Source organism: Prionailurus viverrinus, unplaced genomic scaffold (genome assembly GCF_022837055.1).
Source record: "Prionailurus viverrinus isolate Anna unplaced genomic scaffold, UM_Priviv_1.0 scaffold_40, whole genome shotgun sequence".
In the NCBI taxonomy this organism is placed as follows: Eukaryota; Metazoa; Chordata; class Mammalia; order Carnivora; family Felidae; genus Prionailurus; species Prionailurus viverrinus.
The window spans coordinates 1-17,744 of record NW_025927608.1 but is presented as its reverse complement, the minus strand read 5'-3'; the positions used below and the strand labels follow the sequence as shown (position 1 = coordinate 17,744).

General features: G+C 53.4%; 1 protein-coding gene across 1 annotated transcript; it reads right to left on the bottom strand.

The window, feature by feature from the left end:
* Positions 1-1,957: 1,957 nt before the first annotated feature.
* On the bottom strand, positions 1,958-16,918 carry LOC125158950 (sodium/nucleoside cotransporter 1-like; the record flags this gene model as incomplete). Its single annotated transcript, XM_047846633.1, has 8 exons — positions 1,958-2,382; positions 2,654-2,765; positions 2,909-3,007; positions 3,712-3,793; positions 7,418-7,615; positions 7,751-7,919; positions 9,249-9,379; positions 16,793-16,918. Coding segments are annotated over 8 exons (990 nt in total), but the record flags the coding sequence as incomplete, so codon positions are not given.
* Positions 16,919-17,744: the final 826 nt, after the last annotated feature.

Here is a 17,744-nt window from a genome sequence, read left to right as displayed (position 1 = left end):
AAACAAGCAATGCATAATCCTGGAGCACACAGATCGCGGACACAGGCCTCAGTCTTTGCAAGGATCCCTCTCTACTCCGACGCCCTTAACGTCTAGAGTCTTTTACAAAAGCCCCAGCCCTTTCCAGGCCAGGGACACAAAATCAACGCCAGCTCGGGTTCTTAGTATCTATTTCTTAGCACAAGGGCAGCAAAGAGTTCTCTCCCGAAAGGGCACCCCGAGTCTCAGTGGGCTCATCCAGCACCGCACTGATGGGGATTCTGAAGCCCCTTCCGGGTTCAGTGTGGGGAGTGCTGTGATTGATTAGCAATGTCTGTCCTGGCTGTGGAGGGCGCAGGTGGAGGCTTCTGTGCCGAGCTTGACTTACAGCTGCCGCCTGGGATGCAGTTAAGCATGGGCACCTGGCACCAGCCTCGGTGCCTTCTCCGGGCAGAATCTATTTGCAGGCCCAGCCTCAAAGGGCTCCCAGCTTCTGCAGGTGCCCAATGAGGAGGAAGGAAGGCCTGACGACTAAGGAGACCTTAATTCTGTGCCTGCCCCTCCATCAGAGCAGTGCTGAGGGCACGTGTGAGCACACGTGCATGTGTCCTTAGGGCGCGGGGCACACGCAGGCTCTGGTGCCTCTGAGACAACCTGCAATTCTTTCCCGTGCGTTCATTCGTGGCCTTTCGTGGGCCCAGCCCTGCGCTGAATCCCAGGGGAGAGACAGAAGCACGGGGAGCCCCGTGGCCAAGGGGCTTACGGTCTTCCAGGGACATGTGTGCGGGGGTCCCAGGGAAGGAGGGCGGGGTGGGGGGCCCTCAGGCAGCTCCGTGACCCGACGGACAGGCGGGGAAGGGGCTGGGTCTGATACGGGGAAATGGTTCGGTTCCCGTGGGAGGGTGGCCTGTGACAGCTCAGGGGGACCTGGGGCAGGGATAAGGGCCTAGACATGGGGTGTGGGGGTCAAGCCAAGGCTCCAGTCTGCAGAACTAAGGGGAAGGACTCAGGCCCCGAGGGCAGCCTGTGGGCGTCCCAAGGAGCAAGGCCAGTGCCCGGTGGAGCACACTCCCTGACAGAGCAGAGCGGCTGCTGCCTCAGGCCAGCGCTGGCTCCAACTGGGAAGCCTGATCCGCCAGAGGTGAGTGAGGGAGCCACAGGGACAGGTGCACCACAGGCCACTCCCCCAAAGCTGCTGGGGAAGTGGGAAGTGAGGTAAGAGCGGCAAAGGCAAAAGGGAGAGGGGCAGGGCGTGCTGGGTGACGGGGACACCACAAACGAAGGCTCAGAGGCAGGGAAGACACATCAGAAGCCTGACCCAGCGGAACAGCAGGATTGGACTGGGGAGAAAAGGCGAGGGGAGGAGGTAAGGACAAGTCCCCCACCCAACTGAGTTCCTCGAATGTTAGCAACCTAGCTGGGAGGTTAAACACAGCTTGTGAAGCCCGATGGCCTGGGTTCAAATCTTGCCTCTTCCTCTTCCTAGCTGTGTCGCTTTGGGCGAGTTACCTAACTTCTCTGGGCCTCTGATTCAGCCACCAGGGATACTAACAGTACCTGACTTCATAAAGTTGCTAAGGCTGAGTTGGGGGGGCACCTGGGCGGCTCAGGTGGTTAAGTGTCCAACTTCAGCTCAGGTCATGATCTCACGGTTCGTGAGTTCGAGCCCCACGTCGGGCTCTGTGCCGACAGCCTGTCAACGCAGAGCCCACTTTGGATCCTCTGTCCCCCTCTCTCTGCTCCTCCCCCTTTTGCGCTCTCCCCAAAATTTGAAAAACGTCTCCTATCATGTCTATATCAAGCTTCGACGAGCCCACAGTAAAACAGAAACAAACACAAAGTAAAACCTGTCTAACTTTATTCAGCGCCTAGTTTCCCAAGCCTGGTGGATCCTGGAATCTCCTGAACACACCTTGTCGGCCAGTGTTTCACGGGACACCAGTTTGGGAAGTGCTGTGGGCAAAGGCGGTGGGGGAGTCTTTGAAAGTAGAGGCAGGGGTTCCCAGGAGAACCCGTCCCGCAGAGGCAAGATTCACGTGCCCAGAGGAGGAAGAGGGAGGGACCCCATAACAGAAGCATGTGAGAGACGCAAGGTGGGAAGAGAGACCAGGGTGCTCTTTGGATGTGGAGGGGCGAGACGAGGAGGCAGAGGCGACCCCAAGAATTCACATCTCGGGAGGAAGCAGGAAGGGGGAAGGACTGGGGAGCATCCTTCACCTCCATACCATCAGGCCTCTGTCCCCCCGCCCCATCGCTCCTTTCCAACTGTGTGACTGAGGCGACTCTAAGCCCTGTGGCTCCCCCAGAGGGCCGAAGACGTGCCGTCCCGGCTACGCACAGGTCGTGTGGTTGTAAAATCGACAGCAGGTGTCCAGGGCCTCGCGGCTGACCTCTGCGCTGGTGCTGAAAAGAAGCAAAGGCTGCGGTCTGGGCTCCGGGCCTGGCCCTGCTGGCCCCTAAAGGCTGTGCAACCCTAGGGGAGTTGTTCCGTGCCTCTGGTCGCCCTTCCTCCCCAAGTTTGGTCTTCAGGCCCCGCCTCCGCCTCCCCTGGCCACATCGGCCACAGCCATGACATTTCTACCCCTTACCCCGGTGCCAAAGGCACCCCTAAGACACTCAGGTCTTCTGCACCCCGTTACTGCGGGGCCCCGTGGCCCCACGACCCAGGCCTCACCTCCGGAAGGCCTCACAGCAGCACTGGTACACCTCAAAGCTGCTGCTGCTGACGGTTGTGTTCAGGAGGCTCGTGCAGTCAACTTCGGCCCCCCTGGGCACATAGAGGATCCCTGCGCAGGGAAGGCAGCTGCTGGGCAGGGTCTGTGCCCCCCACTCCCCACCCCCAGGGACTTCCGGAGGGCCCAGAGCCTCGGTGTCCCACCCCGGATGGGAGCCGGCTAGAAAATCAGGGCTCTGCCAGGCCTGCACTCACCGGCCACGCAGGCATTCACCAGGGACACACAGGTCCCCGTGCAGAGCGCCCGGAGCACTATCTGTGAGAAGTCGCTCTTCCGCTGGGGGGCCATGGAGGCTGCAAGGGCACGGGAGTGCTTCAGGCCAGGAAGCCATATGCCCCTCCGCCCGGACTCTGCACCTCTGGATGCACCTGCTGGCTCCCCTCCCTCTTCTGGGCGGCCAGAGGGATAGATGTCGCCTTGCTGACCACTCACTGAGTTTGGGAACCCTCCTTGGCCTGATTTGAGGCTCCAGGTAGCACTCCACAGCTGCCACCCTCAACGGCAGAGGTAGGAAGAGGACATGAGTTTGGAGTCAGGCCGAGCTGGGATTAAATACGGGCTCAGCCACTTCTGGGGCCATCACTCCATTTCTCCAAGACTCAGTGTCCTACTCTGTAAAAGGGGACAGTTACACCACCAGGCAGGGGGACTGGGAAGAGTGGACATTTTTTGGTAAAGAGCCGAGAACTGTGCCTTCCTCCCTGGGCCTCGCCAGGGCTGCGTGTCCGCCGCGGGTATGGGAGCGTGCGGGCCAAAGCCTCGGGCCAGCACCCCACTTGCTGCTCCTCCCCAGACCCCTGAGCCGGGGTTGGCCTGCAAGGCCAAGGTGCGAACCCCAAGGTGCCGATCCCTGGCGCAGAGAAGTCATGGGCCGGGAGGAACCCCCACCGCCATCTTGCTCAGGCCCTGCCCTGAACGCGTGGGAGAACCGAGGCCCAAGATCCCCAGGAAGTTGTCTCAGAGCCAGGCCCCCGGCCGCCCAGGTTGCCGGACTCACTCAGGCCTCCCAGCATGATCCCAATGGAGCTGAAGTTGGCGAATCCACAGAGGGCGAACGTCGTGAGGATTTCTGCTCTGACCTGAAAATGCAGAGGGTGAGTGAGGAGGGGCTTCCCTCGGCTGGGACGGGGCGCCCCCACACCGCCCTGGCTCCCTGGCCCGAGTTTCACCCACATCCGGTGCGTCTTTGACCTTTGCTGCCCCTCCCGGGCCTCACACACCTCCTCTATGTCCGTGCAGGCTGCACCACCTGAGAAACAGCCCCCTTTCTGTCACTTCAGTCCCCTTACCTTCATTACTTTTTTTTTAGATGTTTATTTATTTTGAAGGGAGAGACTGGATGTGGGGGAGGGGCAGAGAGAGAGGATCCAAATCAGGCACGGTGCTGACAGCAGAGAACCCGACGCGGGGCTCAAACCCACAACCGTGAGACCGTGACCTGAGCAGAAGTCGGTCCCCTAACAGACTGAGCCACCCAGGTGCCCTCAGGCCCCTTATCTTCATTGCCAGCCTTTCCTGGTATGATTCAGGCTCGCCCTGCCCTCTCGCTTTGGCCCCACTGAGCTCTGTGCCCCGGGGGGCGCTGGGGGAATGGCCCTTCCCAACGCTGCAGACTTGACTTGGGCTCTGACACTTAGAGACACCGGAGCACGGCCTGCTGAAGACAGTGAGGACCTGGGAGCCCAGCCAACGCGGGCTCCAGGCTTGTCCCCACCTAGGACCAGATTAAGCAAGTCAACAGCCTCTTTCAGTTTTCGCGTCTCCATCTGGAATGTGGGAATCATAGCATCTGCCCGGAAGGCTGTCAGGAGGGTCACACACCGCATGGGAACTACCAGGCAGACACTAGGTAGTTGAGCAAAGTAATTCTTCTTCCCTTCCCACGTAAACAGTTAATTTCCCAGAAAGAGACGTTAAGACCCAAGTGGAACAGTTTAGAGAAAAAAAAAATTGGCTTACACCATACCTCATGCCACATTAAAAAAAAAAAAAATCTTTTCTAGGGCACTGAGGCAGATAAACGCTGGTATTTCAAACATCGAATAATAGAAAATAGAAGAAGATGATAATTATACTTACGAGGTAGCGTTATAACTCTCATTTTGGACAGGAGCAAAACTGAGGCTCAGAGAGGGTAAGTAACTGCGGAAGGTCACCCAGCATGAAGGTAGCTGTGTCAGAGTTGGCATGCAGTTCTGTCTGACTGCAAAAGTTACGCTTTTAAATATTTCACCATAATGTTTCAGGAATTTAACACTTCCCAGATTTCTGGAACGGAGATACCTTTCTAAGTTTAGAAGTAATAGAAGAAATCACAAAGGAAAAGATTTGTGGTAAAATCTGTTACCAGAAAAATCCCTGAATACAAGATGAAGGGGGAGGAAAGACTGGGAAAAATACGTGTATAAAACACATTAGAAAAAGATTAAAAAAAAAAAGAAAAAGGTTAATGTCTTTATAATTTATACAAATTGATGGAAAAATATTAAGGCACCTGCATCCTGCTTGCTCACCTACAATCACCCTCTATCCAGCAGCCTGTGTAATCTTAAAATGTCAAATGTCAAATCTTCAGGAACTTTCGACTACTCCTCAGCCTATGACAGTCTCTTCTACGATTACCACCTGCTCTAACTGTGCCTCTCTCCTTTCAATTTTCCAAACAAGTGTTTCTCAACCTCAGGGCCTTTGCACGTGCCTTTTCTTTGCCTGGAATATTCTTCCCAGCTTCACCTGGCCCCTTCTCCACCCTCCAAGTCTCGGCCTAACTGCCACACCTCAGGGGGGCCTTTTGTGACTCGCCCAGCCGAGGAAGACCCCTTTGTTTCCTCTTCTTGTTTCCTTCATAGAACTTAACACAAAGGACTTATTTTGCTTTTTATTCCTTTGCTTTCTTGTTCTTTTCACTAGATGTAAGTTCCATGACACTGGGGACCGTATCTGTCTAAGTCCCCTTCTAATTTCTGGTGCCCAGCAGAGTGCCTGGCACCTTAGAGGTCTCAACAAACACTTGCGAAAGGAAAGAAGTTCATAAAAAAAGATCCTCAAGGAGCATCCCATCCATTATCTCTAGAGGAGAGACTGACACAGGGGTTGAGGACAAGGAGCAAGGAAAAATCTGTACTTTCGATCTCAAACTTTTTTTTTTTTTAACTGGAGGCTACATTCCCTTACAATTTAAAACCTAATTTCAAAGACAAGAAAAAACATTTTGTGTGAAAAGTTCCTAGTAGCCCGAGAAATGCCAATTTAAACGACGAGCTGTTATTGGTCCGTTAAAGTGGCACAACTTTTTAATTTTCTCCAAAGAGGCTGCTCGGTGCCGTTGAGCGGTAAAACCTGTGCTCAGGGCACGGCCGGGGGGGCGATTTCAGTTGCTCCCACCCTTTAGGGAAGTTACTGGCAGCAGCCGCTGGAGGATTCGGGCCCTGTGATTCAGTCTTCCCGCATCTGGGAAAGCTCCGGAGGAAATGATCCGAGAGGAGGGGGCAGCTCTGTGCACGCAGCCACTCATTCTAGCAATTAACAGCCAAACGATGCAATTAATAAATTAATAATTAATTTAATAAATTTAATAAAAAATTACATTAAAAGATTTAATTAATTTAATAAATTAAATTAATAAATCAATAATTAATAAACAGCCAAACGATGCAATTAACCCGGAGGGCCCAACGGCAGGGGTCTTGGTGAAACACGTCAGCATACATACGTCACAGATAATGTTTTTGTCAGAAACAGGTGGGGAAAAGCCGGCTACCATACCGGGTGGGTGCTATAATGGCCACTGTGTGGGGGTGCCTGGGTGGCTCAGGGGTGAAGCATCTGACTTCGGCCCAGGTCATGATGTCACAGTTCGTAAGTTCAAGTCCCGCACTGGGTGAGCTTGAGCCCCAGGTGAGCCCCGCTTCTCTCTCTCTGCTCCTCACTCACCTGCGCCCCCCCTCAAAAAATTATATATATAATGGCAACCGTGTAAACTGTCTTAAGAAAAAGAAGAAAATGCACAAAACACTAGCTGTTATTTTAGGATGGTGAGGTGACAGGTAACTGTTTTATTCTCAGTGATGCCACAAAGCTTTTATTTGTTTAGAAAGTTTCATTTTTATAGAACTTTTAGCCACAGAAAAAGCCAGCCCCTGAACTGAATCCGATGGAATGGCAGTGAACGTGGTGGGGCCTCCCCAGCTCACTCCCTCTGCTCACTGGACGCGGACGTGTGTCCCTTTGAGGACAGCCGCGGCACAAATGACACCAGTTACCAGCAGGAGAGGCAAGGCGCAGTGGCTGTCCCGAAGCCACACAGGATGGTGGCCCGTCTACAGGGAGATCTGAGGTCTCCCCCAACAAGACCGTTTCCTGGGGCACCCTGGGGGGCTCAGTCGGTTGAGTGTCCGACTCTTGATTTCGGCTCAGGTCACGATCTCAGGGTTCGTGGGTTCGAGCTTGGGATTCTGTCTCTCTCGCTCTCTCTGCCCCTCCCCTGCTTGTGCTCCCTCTCTGTCTCTAAATAAATGAACATTTAAAAAAAGACTGTTTCCTGGCAGCTCAGCCTCCTAAAAGGCTTTCGGGAAGGTGGCAGCGAGGCCTGAAGCCGGCTGGTTGCTCAGGGCAGTAGGGCTGGGAGGCGGGCGTGTCCACTGCCCATCTGGGAGCCAGGACGGCAGCTGCAGGGGGCTCAGGGAGGGGACCAGGACACTCACGGAGATCCACTGCTTCTTGGTGCCCACCCACTCCTCGACTCCGGCCAGGCGGCGCTGCTTGTACTGGGAGAGCCCCTGATAGGCCACGAACTCGTTCAGGAACAGCTTGATCCCCAGCAGCTCGGCCACCACCGGGCAGTCCTCCCAGGTCACACCCATTAAGAAGGCCACGGGCCGCAGGACATAGGAGCAGATGAGCTGAGTGAGGCACAGGGACAAGGGCGGCTGCCATGACCGGGGCTGGCCTGGGCTCTGCTGGGTGTCCTCCCACTGGCGCCCACCCCCCTGCCCCCAGGGCGCCCCTCGCGGGCCAAGGGGGCAGCACAGCTATACCTGGAAGCTGAGCTCCTGGACGCCCACCATGGCTCCCAGCCAGGACAGGGCCGCGTTGACGAAGGCCAGCAACGCCAGGAAGGCGATCAGGTTGGCTCCGATGTTGGCAACCAGCTTCACGGAGACAGCAGCCCCACTGCTGGCTGCTTCTAAGAGGTTCTGAGCGTCTCTGTTTTGGGACCACGAACGGTCGTGATTAGCCTGTCCCCACAAACAGTGGGCCTTCTCATCCTATAGGCTCAGAGAGGAAGCTTGGACGAAACACTTCAGAGCCCAGGGTCCTTGTCTTTGTTCTGAGACCCTGGGGCGGGGGAGGGAGTGAGAAGGTGCTGATGGGGGGACGGGGGAGGGGGGAGAAGGCGCTGAACCCGGCGTTAGGATTAGACCCCGGCTGCGCACAACGTGCTGTGTCCACAGGCTGGAGCCACCAGCCACGTGTGGCTTCAGAGCACTTGGAAGGAGCCTGGCCAGCGCTGAGCTGTGTTATAAGTATAAAGCAGGGGTGCCTGGGTGGCTCAGTCGGTTAAGCGGCCGACTTCGGCTCAGGTCATGATCTCACGGTCTGTGAGTTCGAGCCCCGCCTCAGGCTCTGTGCTGACAGTTGGGAGCCTAGAGCCTACTTCCGATTCTGTGTCTCCCTCTCTCTCTGCCCCTCCCCCACTCATGCTCTGTCTCTCTCTGTCAAAAATAAAATAAACATTAGAAAAAATTTAAAAAAAAAAGCACATGCCAGATTTCAGAGATTAAGTACAAAAAAAAGAACATGAAGTCACTCATTAATGATGTTTTATATTTACTACATGTTGAAATGACAATATTTGGGGCACATTGGGTTAAAAAATATTTTATTAAGGGGCACCCGGGTGGGCTCAGTGAGTTAAGTGTCTGACTCTTGATCTCAGCTCAGGTGTCGATCTCAGGGTTGTGACTTCAAGCCTCGTGCCGGGCGTGAAGACTGCTCAAAAACTTGTCGTTAAAATCACCTGTTTCTTTTGACTTTTGTTTATTTGTTTTTTAAAAAAATTTTAATGTTTATTTTCGAGAGAGAGAAAGAGAGAGACAGAGAATGAGCAGGGGAGGGGCAGAGAGGGAGGGAGACACAGAATCTGAAGCAGGCTCCAGGCTCCCAGCTGTCGGCACAGAGCCCGACGCGGGGCTCGAACCCATGAACTGCGAGATTACGACCTGAGCCGAAGTCGGACACGTAACTCACTGAACAATACCCAGCAGCAATCCCAGGCTGCTCTGTTTGATGAGCCGGTGGTTTCCCGCTGGTCCCAGACTGGAAATTGAGACGCAGGACGCGCAGGGCAGCAGTGGGGAGGGCCCGGGGGGTTGGGCGGAGAGGCCGCTGCTGCCCCACGCCTCTGCTCCTGCTTCCCTCCCAGCCTCTCCCCCTCAGCCTCCCCCAGCCCTGCTCCCTGCCTCCCCTTCCTGACCCCCCTCACCCCATCCCTCCCACAGCCCCCTCCGCAGGCCGCCCTCAGGCTGTGCTCACCCGCCTGTCAGTTTCACCCCTTCCAGGCTCCTAAACTTGGACTCCTCCACCTCGGGATAGACCAGCTTGGAGAGGGCCAGCGCACAAGGGGCAGCCATGACCGAGGCAGCAATCAGGGAGGCAGCATCGATCTGCAGGATTGAGAATGGGGCTTTTGGGGTTAAGTGTCCCACTTGCGCTCAGGTCACGATCTCATGGTTAGTGCGTTCCAGCCCCAGGTGGGTCCAGCTCAGTGCTGTCAGCTGGGGGCGCCTGGAGCCTGCTTCAGATTCTGTCTCCCTCTCTCTTGCTCCCTCCCCAGCTTGCTCTTTCTCTCTCTCTCTCTCTCTCGCTCGCTCGCTCAAAAATAAAAACATTGTTAGAATTAATAAAATGAGTGCTTTGCAGAGAGAGAGAGAGAGAGAGAGAGAGAGAGAGAATGGGGCTTAGGAGGAGACAGAGGAAATGTCCCTGCCAGGAGTGCAGCCCAGGCCAGCAGAGGGCATGTGTACCCTGCCCCACTGTCTGTCATCATCGTCAGTGCTGCTGTCATCGTTACTGACAGTGTAAGCGGTCACAGGCTGTGTGTACAGAACCTCGTGTTTCCCTCTAGGACTTCTAGAAGTGGTATCCCACAGCACAGAAAGGAAACCGAGTCCCCACAAGATTAAACGTAACCTGCCCCAGATGAAGACGGAGAAGGACTCTGTCTTCGGCTCCAAGCTCCAAGTTCTTCCTTCCCTCCTAGGCTGTCTCCCTTTGACCACTCATCTGAGGGCCGGTCCTCCCTTGGCTGAGGGGTTCGTGATGGTTTCAGAGAAAGCTCACAGAAGGAGGGTGGGGATGGATCCACGAGGCGACCTACTTTGACCTCCTGGTATAAGAATGTCCTTATTTACTGTGAAGAAAATACTTCCTGTGACGGGGAGCTCATCACTTCGAGGCAGCCCATCACACCCACTCCCGTGGTCGGAGAGCTCTTAGGAAATCTGCCTACTACAACAGCCACTTTTTGGTCCTCACTGTGGCCTCAAACCCTCTGCTCCCCTGTTCCCTTCCCCCAGAGCTAGATGGGACATTTCCCCAACACTGTATTATTTACCAAGTGAAAAGACTGGAGCCAGCCCAAACATTTAACGACAACAGAATGGCTAAGCATTGTCAAGCGGCCATTGAAAACGAAGGTTACCAAGGCTTTGCAATAACATGGGGAGATGCCCACAAAATTGCATACAGAGCATAACCACACGATGGGGGGGGGGGGGGACCAAAACCTTCCACAACTATGCGTGAAAAGATCAGCAAGAGACACGCCAAAATTGTCGGCCAATTGTCTGTCCCTGGCTAGTGGGGCCATGATGATTTTCTCTGCTTTCTGCTTTTTGGCGTATGTCTACATGTCCGCAACACTACATATTGCTTTTGTGAACACAAAAGGAAAATAGACTTCTTCTCCTTAAAGTTTATTAAAAAATCACCTGTAGTTCTTTAATTTTACATAAAAAGGGGACAAAAGGAGGGGAGTTAAGTTTAAGCTACACGTCCAGGCTTTTATTAGCCTGGAGAAGAAACCTGGAGGAACCGGGCCTCGGAGACCCTCTAAGGCTCTGTGATGTCTGTCCTTCTGCCTGTGGTTTTAAACCCCTTTGTTTCTTTCCCAGCGGGGAATGGAAACCTCTCAAGAGGAGTATCGGCACCGACCCCCGCTCCCCCTGCGCACACCCGGTCACAGGCCCTGCTCCTCATGGGAAGGGGCCGGCCTCGGGACAGACGTCCTCTCTGGATGTTTCTGGCTGGGCTTTGGGATGTCGCTGGCCTCCTCGGGGCTGCTCAGACCCACTGGGGACTGTACCATACCTGGAACCTTGGGGTTTTCCCTCCCCCTTCCTCCACCTCGGAGGTCACGTCTAGTTTGCCAACCTGAGCGGGAACGCGTCCTGCAATGTCACATTCCTGGACACCGTCCCAGCGGGCCGGGCACGGCCACAGCCTCACGTGCTCCGGCTGCTCATTTCAGCTTGGAAAGGACTGAGTTCGGGCCAGGCCGGCCTCCCCGGGGCACTGGGTCGGTCCACACTGGCTGTGACACCCCCATTCCCCAAGGAAAGCCATCCCAGGGCCCGCTCCCGCCCAAAGGTTTCCTCTCTTTACCCGAAGGCATCCCAGGTGGACAGAGATAGAGGGTAGGGGTCCTCCCTTTGAATTTTCAAAAACACCTTTAGTGAGGGAGGAAAAAAATCCACACAACTCTACAGCATACAATGGGCCAGTTTCAGGATAGATTTCTGACCCTGATCTGTCAGAGAAAGAACTACCACTTTTTCCACACTGTGCCGTTTTCTATTATTGCGTTTATTTATTTTTTTTTAATTTTTTAATGTTTATTTGTTTTTGAGAAGGAGATTGACAGAGCGTGAGCAGGGGAGGGGCAGAGAGTGCGGGAGACACAGGATCCGAAGCGGGCTCCGGGCTCCGAGCTATCCGCGCAGAGCCCGACGCGGGGCTCGAACTCACGAACTGTGAGATCACGACCTGAGCTGAAGTTGGATGCTCAACCGACTGGGCCACCCAGGTGCCCCCCGCCCTGCTTTCAAAAAATTTTTTTTTGTAATCTATTATTGCATTTAATTCTTAAACTGCTGTGAGGTAGGCAATAGTCCTGCCCACTTGACAGATGTGGAAGTCACATAGCTCACGCTCACTTGGCCGGGCTCAGAACCTCACAGACGCGGTCCCAGGGGCCCCCAGGGGCCCCCACTCTTGCACAGTCAATTGAGGAACATCGGTGGCTGATCCCCTCAACATCACCCTGCCCAGCCTGTGTTCACAGCGCCTCTCACAGGGGTCCCTGGGCCAAAGAGGGGTGGGTGGAGAGGCCAGCTCCTGCGGTTGCTGGAGAGGGCTGGGGCCTCCTTTAGAGCTTTGGGGAACTATGGTGAGAAAGGAGATTTATATGGAGGTCGCAGTGAACAGACTCAGTGAGCCCCGGACCTCGGAGCAGGGGAGAAGGTCTAGACCAGTGTTGCCCAGTACAAATATAATGAGAACCAGGTCTCGTCTTAAATTCTCTAGTAGCCAATTAAAAAAGTAAAGAGAGGGGTGCCTGGGCGGCTCAGTCGGTTGAGCGTCCGACTTCGGCTCAGGTCACGATCTCGTGGTCTGTGAGTTCGAGCCCCGCGTCGGGCTCTGTGCTGACAGCTCGGAGCCTGGAGCCTGTTTCCGATTCTGTGTCTCCCTCTCTCTCTGCCTCTCCCCTGCTCGCGCTCTGTCTCTGTCTCTCTCTCAAAAATAAATAAACATTAAAAAATAAAAATAATAAATAAATAACAAATAAAAAGTAAAGAGAAACAGGTAAAATCATTTTTGGTCATGGATTTTACGTAACCCAACATATCCAAAACATTATCTTTCCACTCATGTAATCCATATAAAAGTAATAAAATGAATCCACTTTCCCCCCCTGCTGAGTCTCCTAGCACATCTCATTTCAGACCAGCCACATTTCAGGGCTCAATGGCCACGTGTGGCTAGTGGGGACTGCATCGGACGGCGCCGGTCTAGAAACATCCAATAGGAGGGAAGCGGGGCAAAGGGAGCCGGAGGTTGAGCAACAAAGAGAAACAAGGAATGGGCAAGAGGGATCTTTGTGGAATTCAGGGGCTGAGGGCAGAGGAGCGTCGTGGGGGAGAGAGAAGGAGTGGGGAGGCGGGGCTGTGGGAGTGTCCTGGGGCCGCTGCAGTGACGGCCAAGAGCCAGGTGGGGGCAGAAGAGAGCTTCGCTGACGCCAGACTAAAGGCCCACCGGGAGCAGGGAGGGAAGGAGGGTTGGGTGCTTTTCACCTGGGCCAGCGGTGGGGCCTGAGGCTTCCGCTCCAGAGGCTGTGCTTGGGGACCCTGGTGGCCTCTGCACAGTCTGCTGAGTATTTTAATCTGAAGTAATGGCAGCAAGGCTCTTGCAGTGGGAAGAATAGCATTCTTTTAACCGGCTGTGGAACCCAGAGCAACGTCAAGGCCCTTAAAAAGGCCCTAAGTCCTGACAGGGCATCCCCTCCCCCAACATGCCGCCAGGAAAAAAAATTTCAGGAACCAAGTCTTGAGTTTCCATTTTTGAAATATCAAATTCCTTCAGAAATCAGGGGCGCCTGGGTGGCTCAGTCGGTTGAGCATCCGACTCTCGATTTCGGCTCAGGTCGTGATCTCACACGTTTTGGGTTCGAGCCCCACGTCTGGCTCTGTGCTGACAGCGTGGGGCCTGCTTGAGATCCTCTCGCGCTCTCCGCCCCTCCCCCGCTTCCTCTCTCTCTCTGTCTCTCTCAAAATAAATAAACTTATAGAAATAAAAATAAAAAAACAAATAACATTCCGAAATCAATCCGGGGTGGTGGTGGGGCACCAGCCCTGACGGGTTCTCTCTAGGCCTTGGCGAGACAAGTGTGAACCGGGTGATCTTGAAAATTCTAGATAGGAGGGTTCCAGAAGATCAAAGCCCCAGAGCGCAAGGGGCCTTCTGGAAAAGTCACACGGCATCCGCCCTGCCCAGGCAGCCCTGTGGGTATGTGGAGCTCAGCTTACCTACCCCGTGGTCCATGTGTCCTGAGGAAAGGAGGGACTGAGGGCAGGGTGGCTTGTCCCCTTGCCTGCTCCCGGGGGCAGAGGTGAGAGAGACAGGTGGAATTTGCGACCGGAGGAGGGGACAGGGTGGGCTGTCCTAGCCTCCTCCTCTCCCCTGCCCCCTCCACCCCTGCACCACGCAGCATCCCTCAGGAGACCCTGTGGGCAGTGAGAGGTGGGCCTTTGCTCTCCATCCGCAAGAGGAGGCCCACCTCACTCTAGACGCTGAGCCACAGTGCCTGGCCTGGATGAACCTGCTCAGCTCATTCCCTTCCTGCTCGGCATCTAGGTCGTTCCTTCCTTCCTTCCTTTCTTCCTTCCTTCCTTTCTTCCTTTCTTTCTTCCTTTCTTCCTTTCTTTCTTTCTTTCTTTCTTTCTTTCTTTCTTTTCCTTCCTTCCTTTCTTCCCCCTCTCTTTCTTCCTTTCTTTTCTCTCTCTTTCTTTCTCTCTTTCATTCATTCTTTCTTTCCTTTTTTTTTTTTTTAAATTTAACATTTATTTTATTTTTGAGAGACAGAGAGAGACAGAGCATGAGCAGGGTCAGGGCAGGGAGAGAGGGAGACACAGAATCTGATGCAGGCTCCAGGCTCTGAGCTGTCAGCACAGAACCCGATGCGGGGCTAGAACCCACAAACCATAAGACCATGACCTGAGCCGAAGTCGGGTGCTTAATGCCACCCAGGTGTTGTTGTTGTTATTACAAATAATGTTGGAGTTTGGCCTTTTTTGACCGCTTGGGAAAGCATTTCTGTATCGTAATATTCCTAACTGGATCAAAGGGAAAGAGGTTTTTTGTTTTTTTATTTTTTCAACATTTATTTATTTATTTGTTTGTTTTGAGAGACAGAGCACAAGCAGGGGAAGGGCAGAGAGAGAGAGAGGGAGACACAGAATCTAAAGCAGAGTCCAGGCTCTGAGCTGTCAGCACACAGCCTCATGTAGGGCTCAAACCCACAGACTATAAGATCGTGACCTGAGCTGGAGTCAGACACTTAACTGACTGAGCCACCCAGGCGCCCCGGGAAAGAGTATTTTTAAACTGACTGATAGATGTTCTCCCAAAAGGTTACAGCAAATTACACTCCCATCAAGACTGTCCCATTGTCGAGGCGTGTAAAATATTGCATATCTTATGATTGTTTTATTTTCCTTGACTATCAGTGAGCTGGAATACCTTTTTATGATTTATGAACGATTTTTGCCTGATCCATCATTTAAACTTTTTAAAACTGTGACTTTCACCATACAGACGTTTTTCATTTTTACCAGTAGCTCTGTCAACCTTTTCCTTTATACCTACTGGGTTTCATGTCATGTTCAGAATTTTGCAAGAAAAAAGGCAAACTGCAGAAAAGCATGGGTAGAATTACCTCATTTTTAGTAGAAAAGAAGGCAAGCATGTGTGTATTCAGGTATCTATACTTAAATGACTACACAGAAAGGTCTGGAATGATGTATTCTAAGTCGGTGGTTCTCAAACTGAGCATCAGAGCCATGTGGAAGGCTTGTCATTATACAGGACATGGGGCCCCTTCCCAGTGTTTCTGGTTCGAGCAGGTCTGGAGTGGGGGCCCAAGAATTTGCATTTCTAACAAGTTCCCAGTTAGAGAACTGCTAATCTGCTTATCTAGTAAAAGCAGCTCCCCTGAGAAGTGGGTTTGAAGTTCTCTTTTTACTTTCTTCACTTCTGTAAGAAGCAAGAATTTCTTTGGATATTTAAGAAAAAAAATTAAGATCTTTAAAGATTTGCATGTGAGGGGCACCTGGGTGGCTGAGTCAGTTAAGCATCCGACTCTTGGTTTCGGCCCAGGTCACGATCTCATAGTTGCATGAGCTTTGAGCCCCGATGCTTCTGACAGTGCGAGCCTGCTTGGAGTCCCTCTCGCTCTCTCTCTTCCTCTCTCTCTCCTCTCTCTCTCTTCTCCCTCTCTCTGCCACCCTTCCACTAGTGCTGTCTTTGTCTCTCTCAAAATAAATAAATAAAGTAAAACTAAAAAAAAAAAAAAAGATTTTGCTTGGGGCGTTTGGGTGGCTCAGTCGGTTGAGCATCTGACTTTGGGGCGCAGGTCATGATCTCACCGTTTGTGAGTTCGAGCCCTGCGTCAGGCTCTGTGCGGACAGCTCAGAGCCTGGGAGCCTGCTTTGGATTCATGGGTCTCCCTCTCTCTCTCTCCCCCTCCCCCACTTGTGCGCGTGCTCTCTCTCTCTCTCTCCTCTCTCTCTCTCTCTCTCTCTCAAGAATAAATAAACATTTAAAAAAATTTTTTTAAAAATATTTGCATGTGAAAGCACACGTAAGTACAGGGCGTTTAACAAATGCAGAGCATAATTACCAGGCACTTTGTAGGGGACACATTTGAAGATTCGCTCTGCTTGCCACACAGTATTGGGATTGGTGTAAAGGCTCCAATCGCACCAGTGGAATTTGACCTAGAAATGTATTGCATTCGAAAGCTGCACGAGCAATAATTTAGGAGCAGAGGAAGGGGCTCGTATCCAGGAAGGGTGTGGGGAAGCGGAGGGCGGGAGAGTAGGACACATCTCCAGGGACAGCCCAGGTGAGGGACAGTGTATACAAGCCTCAGAGTCAGACAGACGTGAGTTCAGATCCTGGCTTGGGCATCTCACTTATTCTCTGAGCCTCAATTTCCTCCTCTATAAAATGGGGATGTTCCGATACCTAGCACTGTGCCTGGTACGTGAGAGGGGCTCAGCAGGTGCCACACCGGGAATCCTCACCCCCACTGGCCACACAAGAAGCCGAATGGCCCAGCCCGCCTGGCCTGCCTCAGTCAGGTGTAGCCTCTCTTGTTTTCGTCACGGCCCCCCGGGTTCCGGACACAGACCATGGGAGGAGACTCCAGGTCGCTCTGGCCAGGAGCTGTGTGGGGTGCCCACAAAGGAGGGCTTCAGGTTCTTGAGGTTTTCGGCAAACAAAGGGAGAGGCGAACATACCCCAAAGGAGATATAGGCGCCCAGCAGACTGCCGGCAATGGTGGCATAGCCTCCGGTCATGACGGCGTGGATTTCAGAGCGAGTCATGTCCGCCAAGTAGGGCCGGATCAGCAGAGGAGCCTCGGTCTGCAAAGAGGAAAGGTGTCAGACCACCAGAGCCGGCCCGGGCACCAGGGTGTCCCCCTGCACCCGGGAGTGGGCACGTCACAGTGAGTGCTCGGGCTCCCAGGGGTAGAGATAGCAAGGTGGGGTCAGGACCACGGTCTGTACTTGGCTGGGCCTCCCTGCACCTCAGCATTGACCCGGCCCTACGGAAAGACCCCTAGGCCTTCCTCTCGGCCTGATGATGCTCCCCCATGTCAAGTGCCCCCTATGTCCTGGCATCACTAAGCACCTCACATTCATCACTCAGGACCTTCTGAGAAACAAGTACTCATCCCCGGTTTCCAGGAGAACAAGCAGAGAATTAGAGAGGCTCAAAGAGGGGAGAGCCTGGGCGGCTCAGTCAGTTAAGCAGCCGACTCTGGATTTCAGCTTCAGTCACGATCTCACGGTTCATAAAACTGAGCCCCGCATCGGGCTCTGCACTGACAGTGCGGAGCCTGCTTGGGATTCTCCCTCTCCCCCTCTCTCTGTCCCTGCCTTGCTCATGGCCCTCTCTCTCCCTCTCTCTCAAAATAAATACACTTAAAAAAACAGTTACTGAGCCCTTACTATGTTCCAGACTGTTCTGTAGAATAGCGAGGGGGGTAAACAAGATAAAGCTCCCGTTCTCAAGGAGTTTTTGTCCTGGGTACAACGGAGGAGGGTGAGTTAAGGAAAGAAATGGTAACCAACAAGGAACCGAGTAGGTAAACAGTGTATCTTAGATGGCGCTAAGACCTATGGAGACATGTGTGGGGAATGCCTGGTGGTTGGCGGGTGCTTAATAGTGAGTGATAAGCAAAGACCT